The sequence below is a fragment of the Haplochromis burtoni genome, unplaced genomic scaffold (genome assembly GCF_018398535.1).
Source record: "Haplochromis burtoni strain Fernald_Lab_line unplaced genomic scaffold, NCSU_Asbu1 Contig_22, whole genome shotgun sequence".
In the NCBI taxonomy this organism is placed as follows: Eukaryota; Metazoa; Chordata; class Actinopteri; order Cichliformes; family Cichlidae; genus Haplochromis; species Haplochromis burtoni.
Genome location: NW_024582383.1, coordinates 2,720,617 through 2,734,996, shown reverse-complemented (window position 1 = coordinate 2,734,996; position 14,380 = coordinate 2,720,617). Strand labels below are relative to the sequence as shown.

At 42.5% G+C, this 14,380-nt stretch overlaps 1 protein-coding gene across 2 annotated transcripts in view; it reads left to right on the top strand.

Moving 5' to 3' along the window:
* fbxw4 (F-box and WD repeat domain containing 4) overlaps positions 1-12,391 on the top strand; it is a 44,149-nt gene extending 31,758 nt beyond the window's left edge. For both annotated transcript variants that reach the window (XM_005917060.3, XM_005917059.3), the window contains exons 7-9: positions 704-844; positions 11,147-11,288; positions 12,161-12,391. In XM_005917060.3, coding sequence (XP_005917122.1) covers positions 704-844; positions 11,147-11,288; positions 12,161-12,295 — 418 coding nt within the window. In that variant the 3' untranslated portion in view covers positions 12,296-12,391. The remainder of the gene's footprint in view (positions 1-703; positions 845-11,146; positions 11,289-12,160) is intronic.
* Positions 12,392-14,380: the final 1,989 nt, after the last annotated feature.

Genomic DNA, 14,380 nt, shown 5'->3' with positions numbered 1-14,380 from the left:
TCTGGCTCTTGCCTTTATTAAAGCAATGACAGATGTGGAGTGAGACGTAGCTTTTATTCATAAATACTGAAACTGTGACTAACATGTATTAAATAACAGTTGTGTATCGCCCTATACTGTATTCATATTATTATAAAGCTCTCCAATAGCCCCTTAGAGCACCACTAGTTAAGCATTATGTTGTAAAGGCTCACCTTCTAGCACATTCACTTCACCAGATGCACATTGTTTCTTTTCCTCACCTTTGATTGGGTGTGGTGCTTGGCCTTAATTGCACTCACCTGTCACTCGTTATATAAGGACTGCACTCACCTACCCCTCACTCTTTCTTCACTCCCACATGGGGCGGCAGCTGAGAGAGAGCAGTCCATGTGTGTCTTTCTTTCCTTTACCTGTTATACAATAAAACGACAAAACCTGCAAATGATGACTGCTTATTCTCATTCTAATCCGATGAGCCCATGATGATGACTACTGAAACCCTGAACCTTCCTTCCTCCAAAACACATTAATTTGTCTAATTATTCAACCTACTGTGCATATTAGCGTAGGAATGACTCAGCAATGTCATGCTGGCGAACAAAACACAAAACCACAAAAAAATAACTTTCAGTTTCTTTTTTTCAGTTTTTAAACTCTGTTTAATTTCATATGTGGAATAAAAAAACTCAATAAATACATTTATCACTCCTGTCTTCACTAGATCGATATGCTTAGGCACTCTGGGCTCAGACTTTCGTCGTGGTGCCGGTGTGCTGGATATCAGGTTTGAGTCTCCGTTCCAGCTCTTCACCTGTGGCTATGATACCTTTATTCGACTGTGGGACCTTCGACTCTGCCCAAGGTATGCCACCATTTTCCTCTTGCCAGGTTTGGTTTTAATGTCAGTGTTTCTCTGGAGTTTGTTTCCTTAAAAGTTGTGTTGCTGTATAAATGTAAATAAACACTGAATTCAGTGAATCATAAATTGGTTGAACTGGTTTGATTCCAGTTAGAGACACAGAGACACAAGTCAAACACGGAGTCCCGCTAGCAAAGCTTCATCTTTGATGGCGCTTTAACAATGTTAAAAATGCCAGTTCGACTGAATCAAAGCCAAAACTGCCGTTCTTGTGTAGTAATTCTGTCCTGCTGTGGTGTGCATCTATCAGAACTGGTCCAAGGAACAAACAGTAGTGAACCAGCAACAGGGTCATTGACCACCAAGGCATATTGATGCATATGGGGACCAAAGATTGGCCCTTGTCATCTGATCTAACGGACAAGCTCCTGAAGCTCAAATTGCAGAAAAAGTTCAAGCTGGTTTTGAATGGAACGCGTCAGAATACACAGTGCAGTACAGTTTGTTGTGTATGGACTGCATAACTACAGATTACAGGGTGCACATGCTGACCCCTCTTCACCGTCAAAAGCACCAACAATGGGCATGTGAGCATCAAAACTGCAGCAATGGAAGAAGATGACGTAGTCTGAGGAATCACATTTTCTTTTATGTCACGTGGATGGCCGGGTACATGTGTGTGAGACTTTCCTGGGGATCACCTGGAATCAGGATGCCCTTTGAGAAGAGAGCAACTGTGCTAAGGCAGAGTGATGCTTTGGGCTTCTGTTGGGAAACCTTAGGTCCTGCTTGACTCGTACAAGCAAGCAGTCGTGCAGATGATGCACACAGTTTCATTGAAACAGTTATCTTTTATGGCTTTCATCAGGACATTTCATCTTGCCGTAACGTAAAACTGGTTCAGGATCAGTTTGAAGAGTACAATAAGGTTTGGGTGTTGACTTGGCCTTCAAATTCCCAAGATCTCAATCCCCTCAATGATCTGTGGAATATGCTGGGGAAACAATTTTGATTCATGGAGGCCCCATCTCACAACTTACAGAAATTATTGCTAACATCTTGCAAGATACTACAGCACTGCTACTGACGTCTAGTGGAGTCCAATCCTCGATGGGTCAATGCTGTTTTGACTGGAAAAGGGGGCTCAACACAATATCAGGCAGGTGGTCATAATGTAAGCCTGATTCATGCATATTGTAGATGATGAAATATTCAAAGTTTTTGCAATTGACAAACAAATTTGACAAACCTCTGACTATCTTTACTTTTGAGAAAAGCTGGCTCATATAAACGGTCTTTTTTATACCCAGTCATGTTACCAAAACGAAACCTAATTCAGCTGCAAATTGTTCTTCTTGGTGTTTTGTTTCTGTTTTTTTTTTTTTGCTCTGAGTCTGCATGGCTCCTTCCACTCTCCAAAGACATTAATGATGCTGTAGATGTGAGTGTGATGGTTGTCAGTCTCTACGTGTTAGCCCTGAGATACACTGGCGACCTGTCCAGAATGTACTCTGCCTCTATGACAGCAGGCTCCACCCCCCCCCTCCTCCTCCCACAACCTTGAAGTGGATAAGCAGAAGAAAACAGATTCTTGCAGTACAGTGGGGCAAAAAAGTATTTAGTCAGCCACCGATTGTGCAAGTTCCCCCACCTAAAATGATGACAGAGGTCAGTAATTTGCACCAGAGGTACACTTCAACTGTGAGAGACAGAATGTGAAAAAAAATCCATGAATCCACATGGTAGGATTTGTAAAGAATTTATTCGTAAATCAGGGTGGAAAATAAGTATTTGGTCAATAACAAAAATACAACTCAATACTTTGTAACATAACCTTTGTTGGCAATAACAGAGGTCAAACGTTTACTATAGGTCTTTACCAGGTTTGCACACACAGTAGCTGGTATTTTGGCCCATTCCTCCATGCAGATCTTCTCGAGAGCAGTGATGTTTTGGGGCTGTCGCCGAGCAACACGGACTTTCAACTCCCGCCACAGATTTTCTATGGGGTTGAGGTCTGGAGACTGGCTAGGCCACTCCAGGACTTTCAAATGCTTCTTACGGAGCCACTCCTTTGTTGCCCGGGCGGTGTGTTTTGGATCATTGTCATGTTGGAAGACCCAGCCTCGTTTCATCTTCAAAGTTCTCACTGATGGAAGGAGGTTTTGGCTCAAAATCTCACGATACATGGCCCCATTCATTCTGTCCTTAACACGGATCAGTCGTCCTGTCCCCTTGGCAGAAAAACAGCCCCATAGCATGATGTTTCCACCCCCATGCTTCACAGTAGGTATGGTGTTCTTGGGATGCAACTCAGTATTCTTCTTCCTCCAAACACGACGAGTTGAGTTTATACCAAAAAGTTCTACTTTGGTTTCATCTGACCACATGACATTCTCCCAATCCTCTGCTGTATCATCCATGTGCTCTCTGGCAAACTTCAGACGGGCCTGGACATGCACTGGCTTCAGCAGCGGAACACGTCTGGCACTGCGGGATTTGATTCCCTGCCGTTGTAGTGTGTTACTGATGGTGACCTTTGTTACTTTGGTCCCAGCTCTCTGCAGGTCATTCACCAGGTCCCCCCGTGTGGTTCTGGGATCTTTGCTCACCGTTCTCATGATCATTTTGACCCCACGGGATGAGATCTTGCGTGGAGCCCCAGATCGAGGGAGATTATCAGTGGTCTTGTATGTCTTCCATTTTCTGATGATTGCTCCCACAGTTGATTTTTTCACACCAAGCTGCTTGCCTATTGTAGATTCACTCTTCTCAGTCTGGTGCAGGTCTACAATACTTTTCCTGGTGTCCTTCGAAAGCTCTTTGGTCTTGGCCATGGCGGAGTTTGGAGTCTGACTGTTTGAGGCTGTGGACATTTGTCTACTAAATACTTTTTTGCCCCACTGTATGTGCATTACAAACTGCCATCAAAGTTGGAATGCTTGCATGAAGTTGGCACAATTTCTTTGAAGCAGGGGATGCTCTTACAGAAAGGCAAACACGCCTCACACCGATTCTCTCCGATCAGTGTAAAGTCACAGAACAGCGCTTCGTCCAGAGTGTGTCCTCATAAATCACGAGATACAAGCTGCTGGCCTCTCAGCTTCCTCAGCTGCAGTCATTGTCAATGCCCTCAGAGACAGACCAGACTTTGCTACGAGATGAAATAAGCGCAGGTTTCAGCGACAATAGACGACTGTGGCCACAAGATGGCAGTAGTGTAAAAGCTGGATGCACATATTGACATGCGAGGGGCTTTATGACAGCGCTGTCTTAGATGAAAAGAGAGAGATAACTTAATTTGGAACATTTTATATCAATTTTTAGATTTTAAAAGGCAAACACTGCTTGCCTTGCTTGTCCTGACGGAACACCATTATTTTATGACCAGTGCAGGCAGCTAACCAGCAATTCTCTATATAACGACATTATTTTGGATCAAAAGGGTTACAAGGAGTTTCAGTCTCTGTTTCTCAGGGATCAGTCAAGTAAGACAAATCTGATCTGATTGGCTGATCTCTCTAGGGACTATGAAAGGAGTTGGGTTTGGAGAATGGCTGGCACAGGAGGGGGTCCCTCTTTAGATATCAATAATTCATATGCACAAACCTAACAAGACTTAAAAGACTTCTGTGACCATGCTGAAGCTGCACTTTGTCAGAGGTTCAGTAGAAAATGCACTGTGATCACTCAAGAAATAAAACAAAAGAACAAAACTAATACACATTTTACATGATGCCATGGTGCTTATACGATCCAGTGTGGAATCAGTACCCTCAGTTACTAACAGTGCATACACTCACACGTCTGCATAAATCATGCTGACCATGTGTGCCAACAAATGAAGGTCTGGTCGTTTTAAGAAAATTTACAACAACTATAATCATTATTATCACTCCTAATGTCAGTCCAAAGCCGGGGTGAACAGGGAGGTTTGGAGTGACCTACAGACTCCAGACTTGGCCATATTAATATCATGTACCACGGTTCTTATGTAGGGCTTTTCTGTTCTATCTGAGCACTCAAAGCACATGCACAACATGCCTCAGTCATAGAAGCATCCTATGCATTGGTGTTTGTATCTAACATTCATATACATTCACACTCCGATGGATGCCTTTGGGAATAACTTGGAGTTATCTTGCCCAAGAATATTTGGCATGCAGACTGGAGCAGCCAAGAATTGAACCACCAACCTTCCGATTAGTAGATGACCTGCTTTACCTCTTCTCCTGTGCTCCAGCCACCCCTACATCATATTGGTTTATGGACCATGACTAGTAAGGGAGGGAGCTGGTTGATATGAGGAGAGAAGTAACATTGTGTGTGCCCAAGACCAGGTTGAGCAGATCAGGAAGAGCATGTGTTGTGTAGATGAAGGGAGTGTTAGACAGGATCATTCATTTGAATCTGAAAGTCAAAGTCGTGATGTTGAATGTTTTCAGTGTTGGATGTCAGAAAAGAAAGATAAACTGCAGTGAGCTGGTTCAAGTTGGTTCAAGTGGTAGAGAGTGAGTGGTGAATGGAGCAGACGTTAATAGTCAAGTAGGTGAAGAGGAGGTATTGGGTAGGAATGGTGTTAAGGAGAGAGACACAGAAGGACAGATGGTGTGGATTTTGCAAACAGGATGAATATTGCTGGGATGAAGACATTTAAAATACAGGAAGTCCCCTCTGAAGGTCTCCTAGAAGATGTGAATGCAGCATTACGGACAATCCTCAGTCACCTCCTCTACGTGGATGACACCAAGCTGTATGCCAGGAGTGAACGAGACATCGATTCACTGGTCCACACCACCAGGATCTACAGCAAGGAATGCCATTGGATTGGAGAAGTGTAGTCGGATTGTAACGAAGAAAGGGAAGGTAGTCAGAACCGAGGGGACCGAGCTACCAGAAGGCAACATTGCAGATATCGAAGACATCTACAAGTACCTGGGAATCCCCGTATTCGGTATCCGTAGCCAGTCTTGACAATAATCTCATTGAGGGGGTTCATGCCTATGCTTGATGGTCCCCATAACCACTTAAGGGCAACCTAGAATAGACACAGTATCAATAAGTAAAGTTGCCGTGAGGAAATTTGACAAACAAGACATGTAAAATAAAAAAAGAGCTGATTTTTAACTCAATTGACAAGAATTCCAATCACCTCAAATTTATCTTTATAATTATTCACCTGAAGATCATAAACTTTCAGGATACTTCACAGTGTAAGTAAAGTAAGTAAGTAAAACTTTATTTATATAGCACCTTTCAAGATAAAAATCACAAAGTGCTTCACAGAAGCTAAAACCTAAAAATAAAAATCAACTAAAAGCAAGTTTAAAAAGATGGGTTTTTAGCTGTTTTTTAAAAGTGACCACTGAGTCCACAGATCTCAGGCTCAAAGGGAGAGAGTTCCACAATCTGGGGGCCACAGTTCCAAAAGCTTTGTCGCCTTTTGTTTTCAGCCTCGTGTGCTGGACAGCAAGCAAGCCCTGGTCACATGACCTCAGGGACCTGCTGGGAATGTATGGATGCAAAAGTTCACTTATATATGTTGGTGCTTGTCCATGCAGAGCCCTGAAAGTCAAGGTCAAAACCTTAAACTGGATCCTGAATTTAACGGGGAGCCAGTGCAGCTGAATAAGCAGGGGTGTGACATGGGAAAACTTGGAGAACTTGGTCAGAAGCTTTGCAGCAGCATTCTGAACAACTTGCAGACGATCCAAAGAGGCTTTACATAAACAAGTAAACAAAGAATTACAGTAGTCCAGACGAGATGAAACAAATGCATGAATGACAATTTCTAATTCGGAGCGCGATACAATGGGACTCAGCTCCGATATCTTCCCAGTGTGTGCTGCCTTCTGTCTGTATGGGGTCACAAGTCATGGTCGTGTCTGTCAAGTGCAGCGTAGAACTGGTTCCATAGGTTGATGTTTGTGCCTCGCTAGAACTCCACACTTCATTGAGAAATCGTACTTTTTAAAGAGGAATTTCCCCATTTGTGTGCAGTCTACTTTTAAATGTTTTCCTATTAACATTTTTAAGAATGGGTGCTGAACCTTTGCAGCACTACCTGTATCTCAAAGCTGAAATATATTTTTCAGCCTTCATTTATTCCAGTGGGTTCCATCAACCTTTTCAACATAGTTCAGTGTGATAAGGATGTGTCGTGATTAAAAAAGACAATTTTCTTCCAACCTACAAATTGTAGGTTACAAATATTTAATTGGGCTCATGGAGAGGAGCCTAAAGTGCACCAACCTGGAAAAACGGTCAATTATGGTAAGGATGGTTGTGTTACCTGATGAAGGCGGGAGGCCAGTGACAAAGTCCAAGGCAACGTGAGACCACGGCCTCTTTGGAGTAGGCAGAGGTCGAATCAGGCCAGCGGGACGAGTATTTGGCACCTTGTTTTGTGCGCAAACCAAGCAGGTCGTCACATATTCATGTGTGTCTCTCACTAAAGAAGGCCAACAAAACAGATGCTGAAGAAACTGACGTGTGATTCTGACCTGGGTGAGAAGCGTCCACTTCCACCATGAAGAGTTTGTTGAGGTCCCCTTGAACCAGGATAGAAGTGGAGGAGAACAGCTGCTTAATCTGGTCGAAAGCCTGTTGAGCAGAGGGAGACCACTGAAACGACACTTCAGTGGTCACGTTGTGTGAGGGATGTTACCACTGTGTCGAAGTCCCTGATAAACCGCCTGTAAAAGTTTGTGAATCTCTCAACCTCTGCAACTACAGTGGGATGCAAAAGTTTGGGCAGCCTTGTTGATAGTCATCATTTTCCTGTATAAATTGTTGGTTGTTACAATAAAAAATGTCAGTTAAATATATCATACAGGAGACACACACAGTGATATTTGAGAAGTGAAATGAAGTTCATTGGATTTACAGAAAGTGTGCAAAAATTGTTTAAACAAAATCAGGCAGGTGCATAAATCTGTTGTCATTTTATTGATTACAAAACCTTTAGAAATAATTGTTGGAACTCAAATTGGCTCAGTAAGCTCAGTGACCCCTGACCTACATACACAGGTGAATCCAATAATGAGAAAGAGTATTTAAGGGGGTCAATTGTAAGTCTCCCTCCTCTTTTAATTTTCTCTGAAGAGCAGCAACATGGGGGTCTCAAAACAACTCTCAGATGACCTGAAGACAAAGATTGTTCACCATCATGGTGGGAAGGACACAGAAAGCTGTCTCAGAGATTTAAGCCGTTTGTTGTCACAGTTAGGAACATATTGAGACAATGAAAGACCACAGGCTCAGTTCAAGTTAAGGCTTGAAGTGTCAGACCGAAAAAAATCTCGGATAGACAGAAGCGACGGTGAGAACAGTCAGAGTCGACCCACAGACCAGCACCAAAGACCTACAACATCATGTTGCAGCAGATGGAGTCACTGTGCATCGTTCTAACATTCGGCGCACTTTACACAAGGAGATGCTGCATGTGAGAGTGATGCAGAGGAAGCCTTTGCTCCGCCCACAGCACAAACAGAGCCGCTAAAGCACATTTGGACAAGCCAGCTTCATTCTGGAATAAGGTGCTGTGGACTGATGAAACTAACATTGAGTTATTTGGGCATAACAAGGGGCGTAATGCATCGAGGAAAAAGAACACAGCAGTCCAAGAAACACACCTGCTGCCTCCAGTAAAATATGGTGGTGGTTCCATCATGCTGTGGGGCTGTGTGGCCAGTGCAGGGACTGGGAATCCTGTCAAAGTTGAGGGACACATGGATTCCACTCAGTATCAGCAGATTCTGGAGAATCAGTGACAAAGCTGAAGCTGCGCCGGGGCTAGATCTTTCAACAAGACAACGACCCGAAACACTGCTGAAAATCCACTAAAGCTTTCATGCAGAGGAACAAGAACAACGTTCTGGAATGTTCATCTCAGTCCAGACCTGAATATTATTGAACATCTGTGCTGTGAGTTAGAGAGAGCTGTCCATGCTCGGAAGCCATCAAACCTGAAGGAACGAGAGATGTTTTGTAGAGGAAGGATCCAAAATGCCTTCAACCACAATCCAGACTCTCATTGGAACCGACAGGTAGTGTTTAGAGGCTGTCATTTCTGCAGAAGGCGGATCTACTAAATATTGATTTCATTTCTTTGTGGTGCCCAAATTTATGCACCTGCCTGATTTTGTTTAAACAATTCTTGCACACTTCCTGTAAATCCAATAAACTTCATTTCACTTCTCAAATATCACTGTGTGTCTCCTATATGATATATTTAACTGACAATTTTTATTGTAACAACCAACAATTTATACAGGAAAATAATGACTATTAACAAGGTTGCCCAAACTTTTGCATCCCACTGTATTTCTGATTCTTCGGCTTGGGCCACTTCAAGCCAAAGCTGCCCCTTTTCCACTATGAAACCCTGGAAGGACACTGTTTACACGTGTAATTCACATTTTTGGTGGGAAACCTCGTCAAAAGCAGAAACAATTTAGCCAAAAAGTCATTACATGTGATTTCAGGGTGCGTTCTCAGTACCACTTGTGCTCACTTCAGCATTCGCCCCGCTTCCATGACAAACTCTGATCCCAACTCCTGGTGAAGAAACACACATTTGTCAACTAGGCAATCCAAACACACGCAAAGTTTTCATAAGCTATCCACCGCTGTGCTGACGAGTAAACTCAACGATGCAGCGTCGACTGAAGCTCAGCCGCACAATTAAGTAGGGAGGCTGCTGACGATGACAATCAACTGCAGCTTGCGAAGGACGATGAGCAGCAGGTGTGGCCGACTTCAGCACAGGAACACTTCCAGGTCAGATTACACATGAAACCGGACTTTTGGAAACACACACACATCATCACACAGAAACACGCCTTGAGGCGACTGGTGTTGTGATTTGGCGCTATATGAATAAAATTGAAGGAGCCGAGACAAAAACACAACACACGGAAACAACGGCCAGGTCGACCGGTGAGGACTGGCAGACTGTGACAAAACTTAATACAGTCCTGATCAAAAGTTTAAGACTGCTTGAAAAATTGCAAAAAATCATATTTTGCATGGTTGAATCTTCACAAGTTTCCAACTCGAGCTTCAACATGTAAAAAAGAAGAAACGGGACCAAACGTCGTTTTGAGCATGCAGTTTATTGAAAACCATGCTTCAGCTGAAACAGGCTGTAGTACCTGTAGATAATATTAGCAGCTGGTGATGGAGCCATTGTGACCAAATCATTTCCTTTGGAGTTAATAAAGTCTTTCTGATTGTGGTTTCCATTGTTTATGTGTCTCACTTTCAGAGTCTAGCAGGTCAGCTCCCCGTAGAGGTTAGCTCTGTGTGTGTGCATGCACACTTCCTTACACCAATGTCTGTCCCGGTGTCGCTCCATCACTTATTGATGAGGCTGCACTAATGGAGGATTGATGTCTATTGACAGAAAAATCGTATCCCCACAGCATGTAAGAATCACTCTGCTGCTTAACAACCCAAGAACACACCTTTGACACACTTGTGTGTCCAATTGTGTTTACATCACTTGTGAGGACATTATCCCGACTTGCATTCTTAATTTCAGGATATTAAATTACGAATTTAATGTTGACAAATTCACCATAACCACAAATTCATGTTTATTATATCCTGGCATTAAATATATGAGCTGTGCTAACAGGTCTATGTCTGTGTAACTTGAGAAATACACTTGAACACATGAATTTAATGGAAATGGAAAGAAACAATTAGTTCCACAAGGACTGTGATGTGCCATAAATTTTAGACACCCACCATGTTCGACTGTGTTGTTTAACTTCATCCTAAGTTGTCAGATGTTGGCAAAGATGAAGAAGGGAAGACTATGACTCGAACCGTGTCACGTTTGCTCACTGCGACGTTATTGTAGTTAAATGATTGTTTTTGGATAACGAACAAGTTGGGACAAAGCCCAAACAACAGTTTTGATGTGAGGTTGTTAAGATATAGTCCTAAGTGTTAGTCTGCTGCATAATCACTTAATTTTATTGGCTGGCTCATCATAGGGTGCTTTGAAGTTGGCTTAGTACAAGAAATCCAACAGTATATCATTTTTGAAAAATGGTACATATGATCTAAACGCTGTGGGCACTAACACCTCAGTAAGCTTGTCGAAAGGTTTGACATGTTTTTGCCATATTTTGGGACAAGCAGAGAATCTGACATGAAGAGTAAACTACAATTATGCTTTTATAAATCCAGCTTACAAACATATATTTACAAGTCATACAAATTATTATATTTACAAATTTAATAATAATAATCTTTCTTTCATATCAGCATGCATTAAGTCATCCTTTCTTACAGGAAGTGTGCAATGGAGTGGGAGGAGCCTCATGATAGCGCGCTGTACTGCATCCAGACAGATGGAAACCACATGATAGCCAGCGGTTCCTCATATTACGGTGTTGTACGTCTTTGGGACAAACGGCAGACTGAATGTCTGCAGGTAAGGACAGAAACAGGACTGAACTGAAATATACCAAACACAGCGTCTGACACGCCTAAAAGAACACAAAACTATTCATCCCAAAAGTTGGGCAATTATGTGTTACAGCAACCAACAAAGTTTAAAGAAAAGTGACTTTTTTGTTCAATAAATCTAAATATTATACAATAAAAAGGTTCAAATTCATGTACTTCATTACTTAAATCACTTAAATCATGCTGCTGTTATTGTGTATATATTTATTTATATTTATATTTCTTCATACATTCTTATATAGTTCTATATTGTGTATTTTGTTGTACAGTTATTTTATTTTCAACTTTAATTTATATATTTTATCTTATTCTCCCAGTTAAATTTACCCTTCATTCTAATTTGTGTTGTACAGTTATTTCATTTTTAACCTTAATTTATATTTTATTCCTTCCTAGTTAAATTTACCCTTTTTAATTTTTCATATTTATTTCCTATCTTATTCATAGCCTTTCCTTTTTTGTTTTCTTTAGGTCACGAGCAGTTGTCCAAGCATTTCACTACATATCGTACTGTGTATGACTGTGTACGTGACAAATAAAATTTGAATTTGAATTTGATTTGTAGGTGTAGCGCTATGTGATGCCAGTGGCACAGAAAGTTTTCAGCTGCGTGTCCAATATGTGCTGGAGGAGGTGGTGAGGATCCATTAATTCTACACAGTCATGTGGAGGACCTCTTTGTCAGATGATTGAGGAATTATCTAACAAATGCATCTCAATCCTCAGGCCACAGAAAAACCTCCACACAGCAACATGTCCAGGATCTGATGTGATGGATTATAAATGTCGTGGCACTCGATGCTGTTCCTTACATCTGGAGTTTTGTCTTTTCTGCAGTTTTTCCAGTTGAGCTCGGACCCTGTGAGCAGCCCGGTGTACTGCCTGAGGTTCAACAGCTCCCACCTGTATGCAGCCTTGGCCACTGCTGTGCATTCACTGGACTTCAGACAGAATGGCACCCAGATTAGATGATACACACAGATGCTGCTTTTAGTTTCATCATTTCCATAAATATAATATCTATTTTCTGACTATTACAAATGTGTAATAAAATAAGATCAAATGAAAGAGCACATGACTCTATTCTTTTGACACTGGTGTCAAATCGGTCAGTTAGGCAAAGTGCTGTGCTGCGAGTGAGTGGTGTAGAGGGTGGTTAGGATTACTCACCATGAAGAACAAGTGACTTCAGTGTTCACTTCCTCCAAGTTTCTGGTTTGCAGCCAATCACAGAGCCAGTGTTCCTAATCATGTATTCAGCCTGTTGGTGTCACCACGTAACAAAGGATGTAATCAGGAGGTAGAGCAGGTCACCTAGTTTCATGTTTTATTGTCATGTACAGATAAACCGTGCATCCACATTCATCCATAATGAAATTCTTTGGCCCGTGCTCCTCAGCTTTACATGAGCATGTAGAGAGTGTGCAGTTATATTAAGAGGAAAATAACAGAATTTAGCGGTAGAATAATAATAATAATAATAATAATAATAATGAAAAGGAGAGAAATAAAGTATTAAACAGAGAATTGAAGACGAGTTGGTATTTACAAGTTTGTGCAACGAGCATTTAAGTGGCATTTGTTGAAGTGACAGTGTGCAGAGTCCTGTAACTGTAGTGAGTGTGTAGCGGTGTGTATGGGATGTCAGCAGTTCAAAGGTCTGATGGCTTGTGGGTAAAAACTGTCCCTGTGTCTGGTAGTGCAGGTCTGGATGCTCCTGAACCGCCTGCTGGACGGCAGGAGTGAGAAAAGTCTGTGGCTGGGATCAGAGAGGATCTGCTGCGTCTTCCTCATGCAGCGCTGTCTGTAGAGATGCTGCATGGCTGCCAGTCCTGGTGATGCGCTGATCTCAACTCCCTCTGCAGAGCTTTGCAGTCCAGAGCGTTACAGCTGCCATACCAGGTGGTGATGCAGCCAGTCAGAATACTTTCAATGGTGCATTGATAGAAGTTTGTAAGTATTCTGGGGTTCATGCTGAATCTTCTCAGGCGCCGCAGGAAGAAGAATCTGAAGCGCCTGACTCTCTCCACCTCTGCTCCTTCGAAGTGGATGGGGGTGTGGCCTCCTCTCTGCAGTCTCCTGTAATCCACACAGCGCTCCTTGGTTTTGCTGACGTTGAGCAGCAGGTTGTTGTCGCGGCACCGTGATGTCAGGGCTCTCACCTCTGCCCTGTATGCCGTCTCATCTCCATCAGAAATGCAGCCGATGATAGTGGTGTCATCTGCAAATTTGATGATGGTGTTAGAGCTGTGTGTTGCTGTACAGTCGTGGGTGAACAGGGTGTACAGCAGGGGGCTGAGCACACATCCCTGGGGGGCACCTGTGCTGAGTGGAAGTGTGGATGAGGTGATGTCTGTCAGGACGTTCAGGATCCAGCTGCACAGGGAGGAGCCGATGTTCAGGTCACGGAGTTTCATGGCGAGTCTGGATGGTATGATGGTGTTGAAGGCGGAGCTAGTCTATGAACAGCATCGGCACATATGTGTTTTTCAGGTCCATAGATTAGATTCTACATTAGATTTATAACTATTTCAAAATTTAAGAAAGTTGGTTATTGTTATCTTTAGCCCTCATTTTCACTATAATACATATCAGTGCTCAGATTACGATTCAATTCAGTTTTATTTATATTGTCCCAAATCACAACAACAGTCGCCTCAAGGCGCTTTATATTGTACTGTACAATAATACAAAGAAACCAGAGAAAATCCCAACAATCATATGACCCAGTGCTTTGGGGACAGTGGGAAGGAAATTCTTCATTTTAACAGGAAGAAACCTCCAACAGGACCAGGCTCAGGGAGGGGCGGGGCCATCAGCCGCAACCAGTTTGGGGTAATAGAAGGAAGACAGGATAAAGACATGCTGTGGAAGAGAGCCAGAGATTAATAATTAACCATTAAATGCAGAGTGCTATATAAATACATAGTGAGGGAAAAAAGTGACTTAAGAAGAAACACCCAGTGCATCATGGGAATCCCCCGGCAGCCTACGTCTATTGCAGCATAACTAAGGGAGGATTCAGGGTCACCTGGTCCAGCCCTAACTATATGCTTT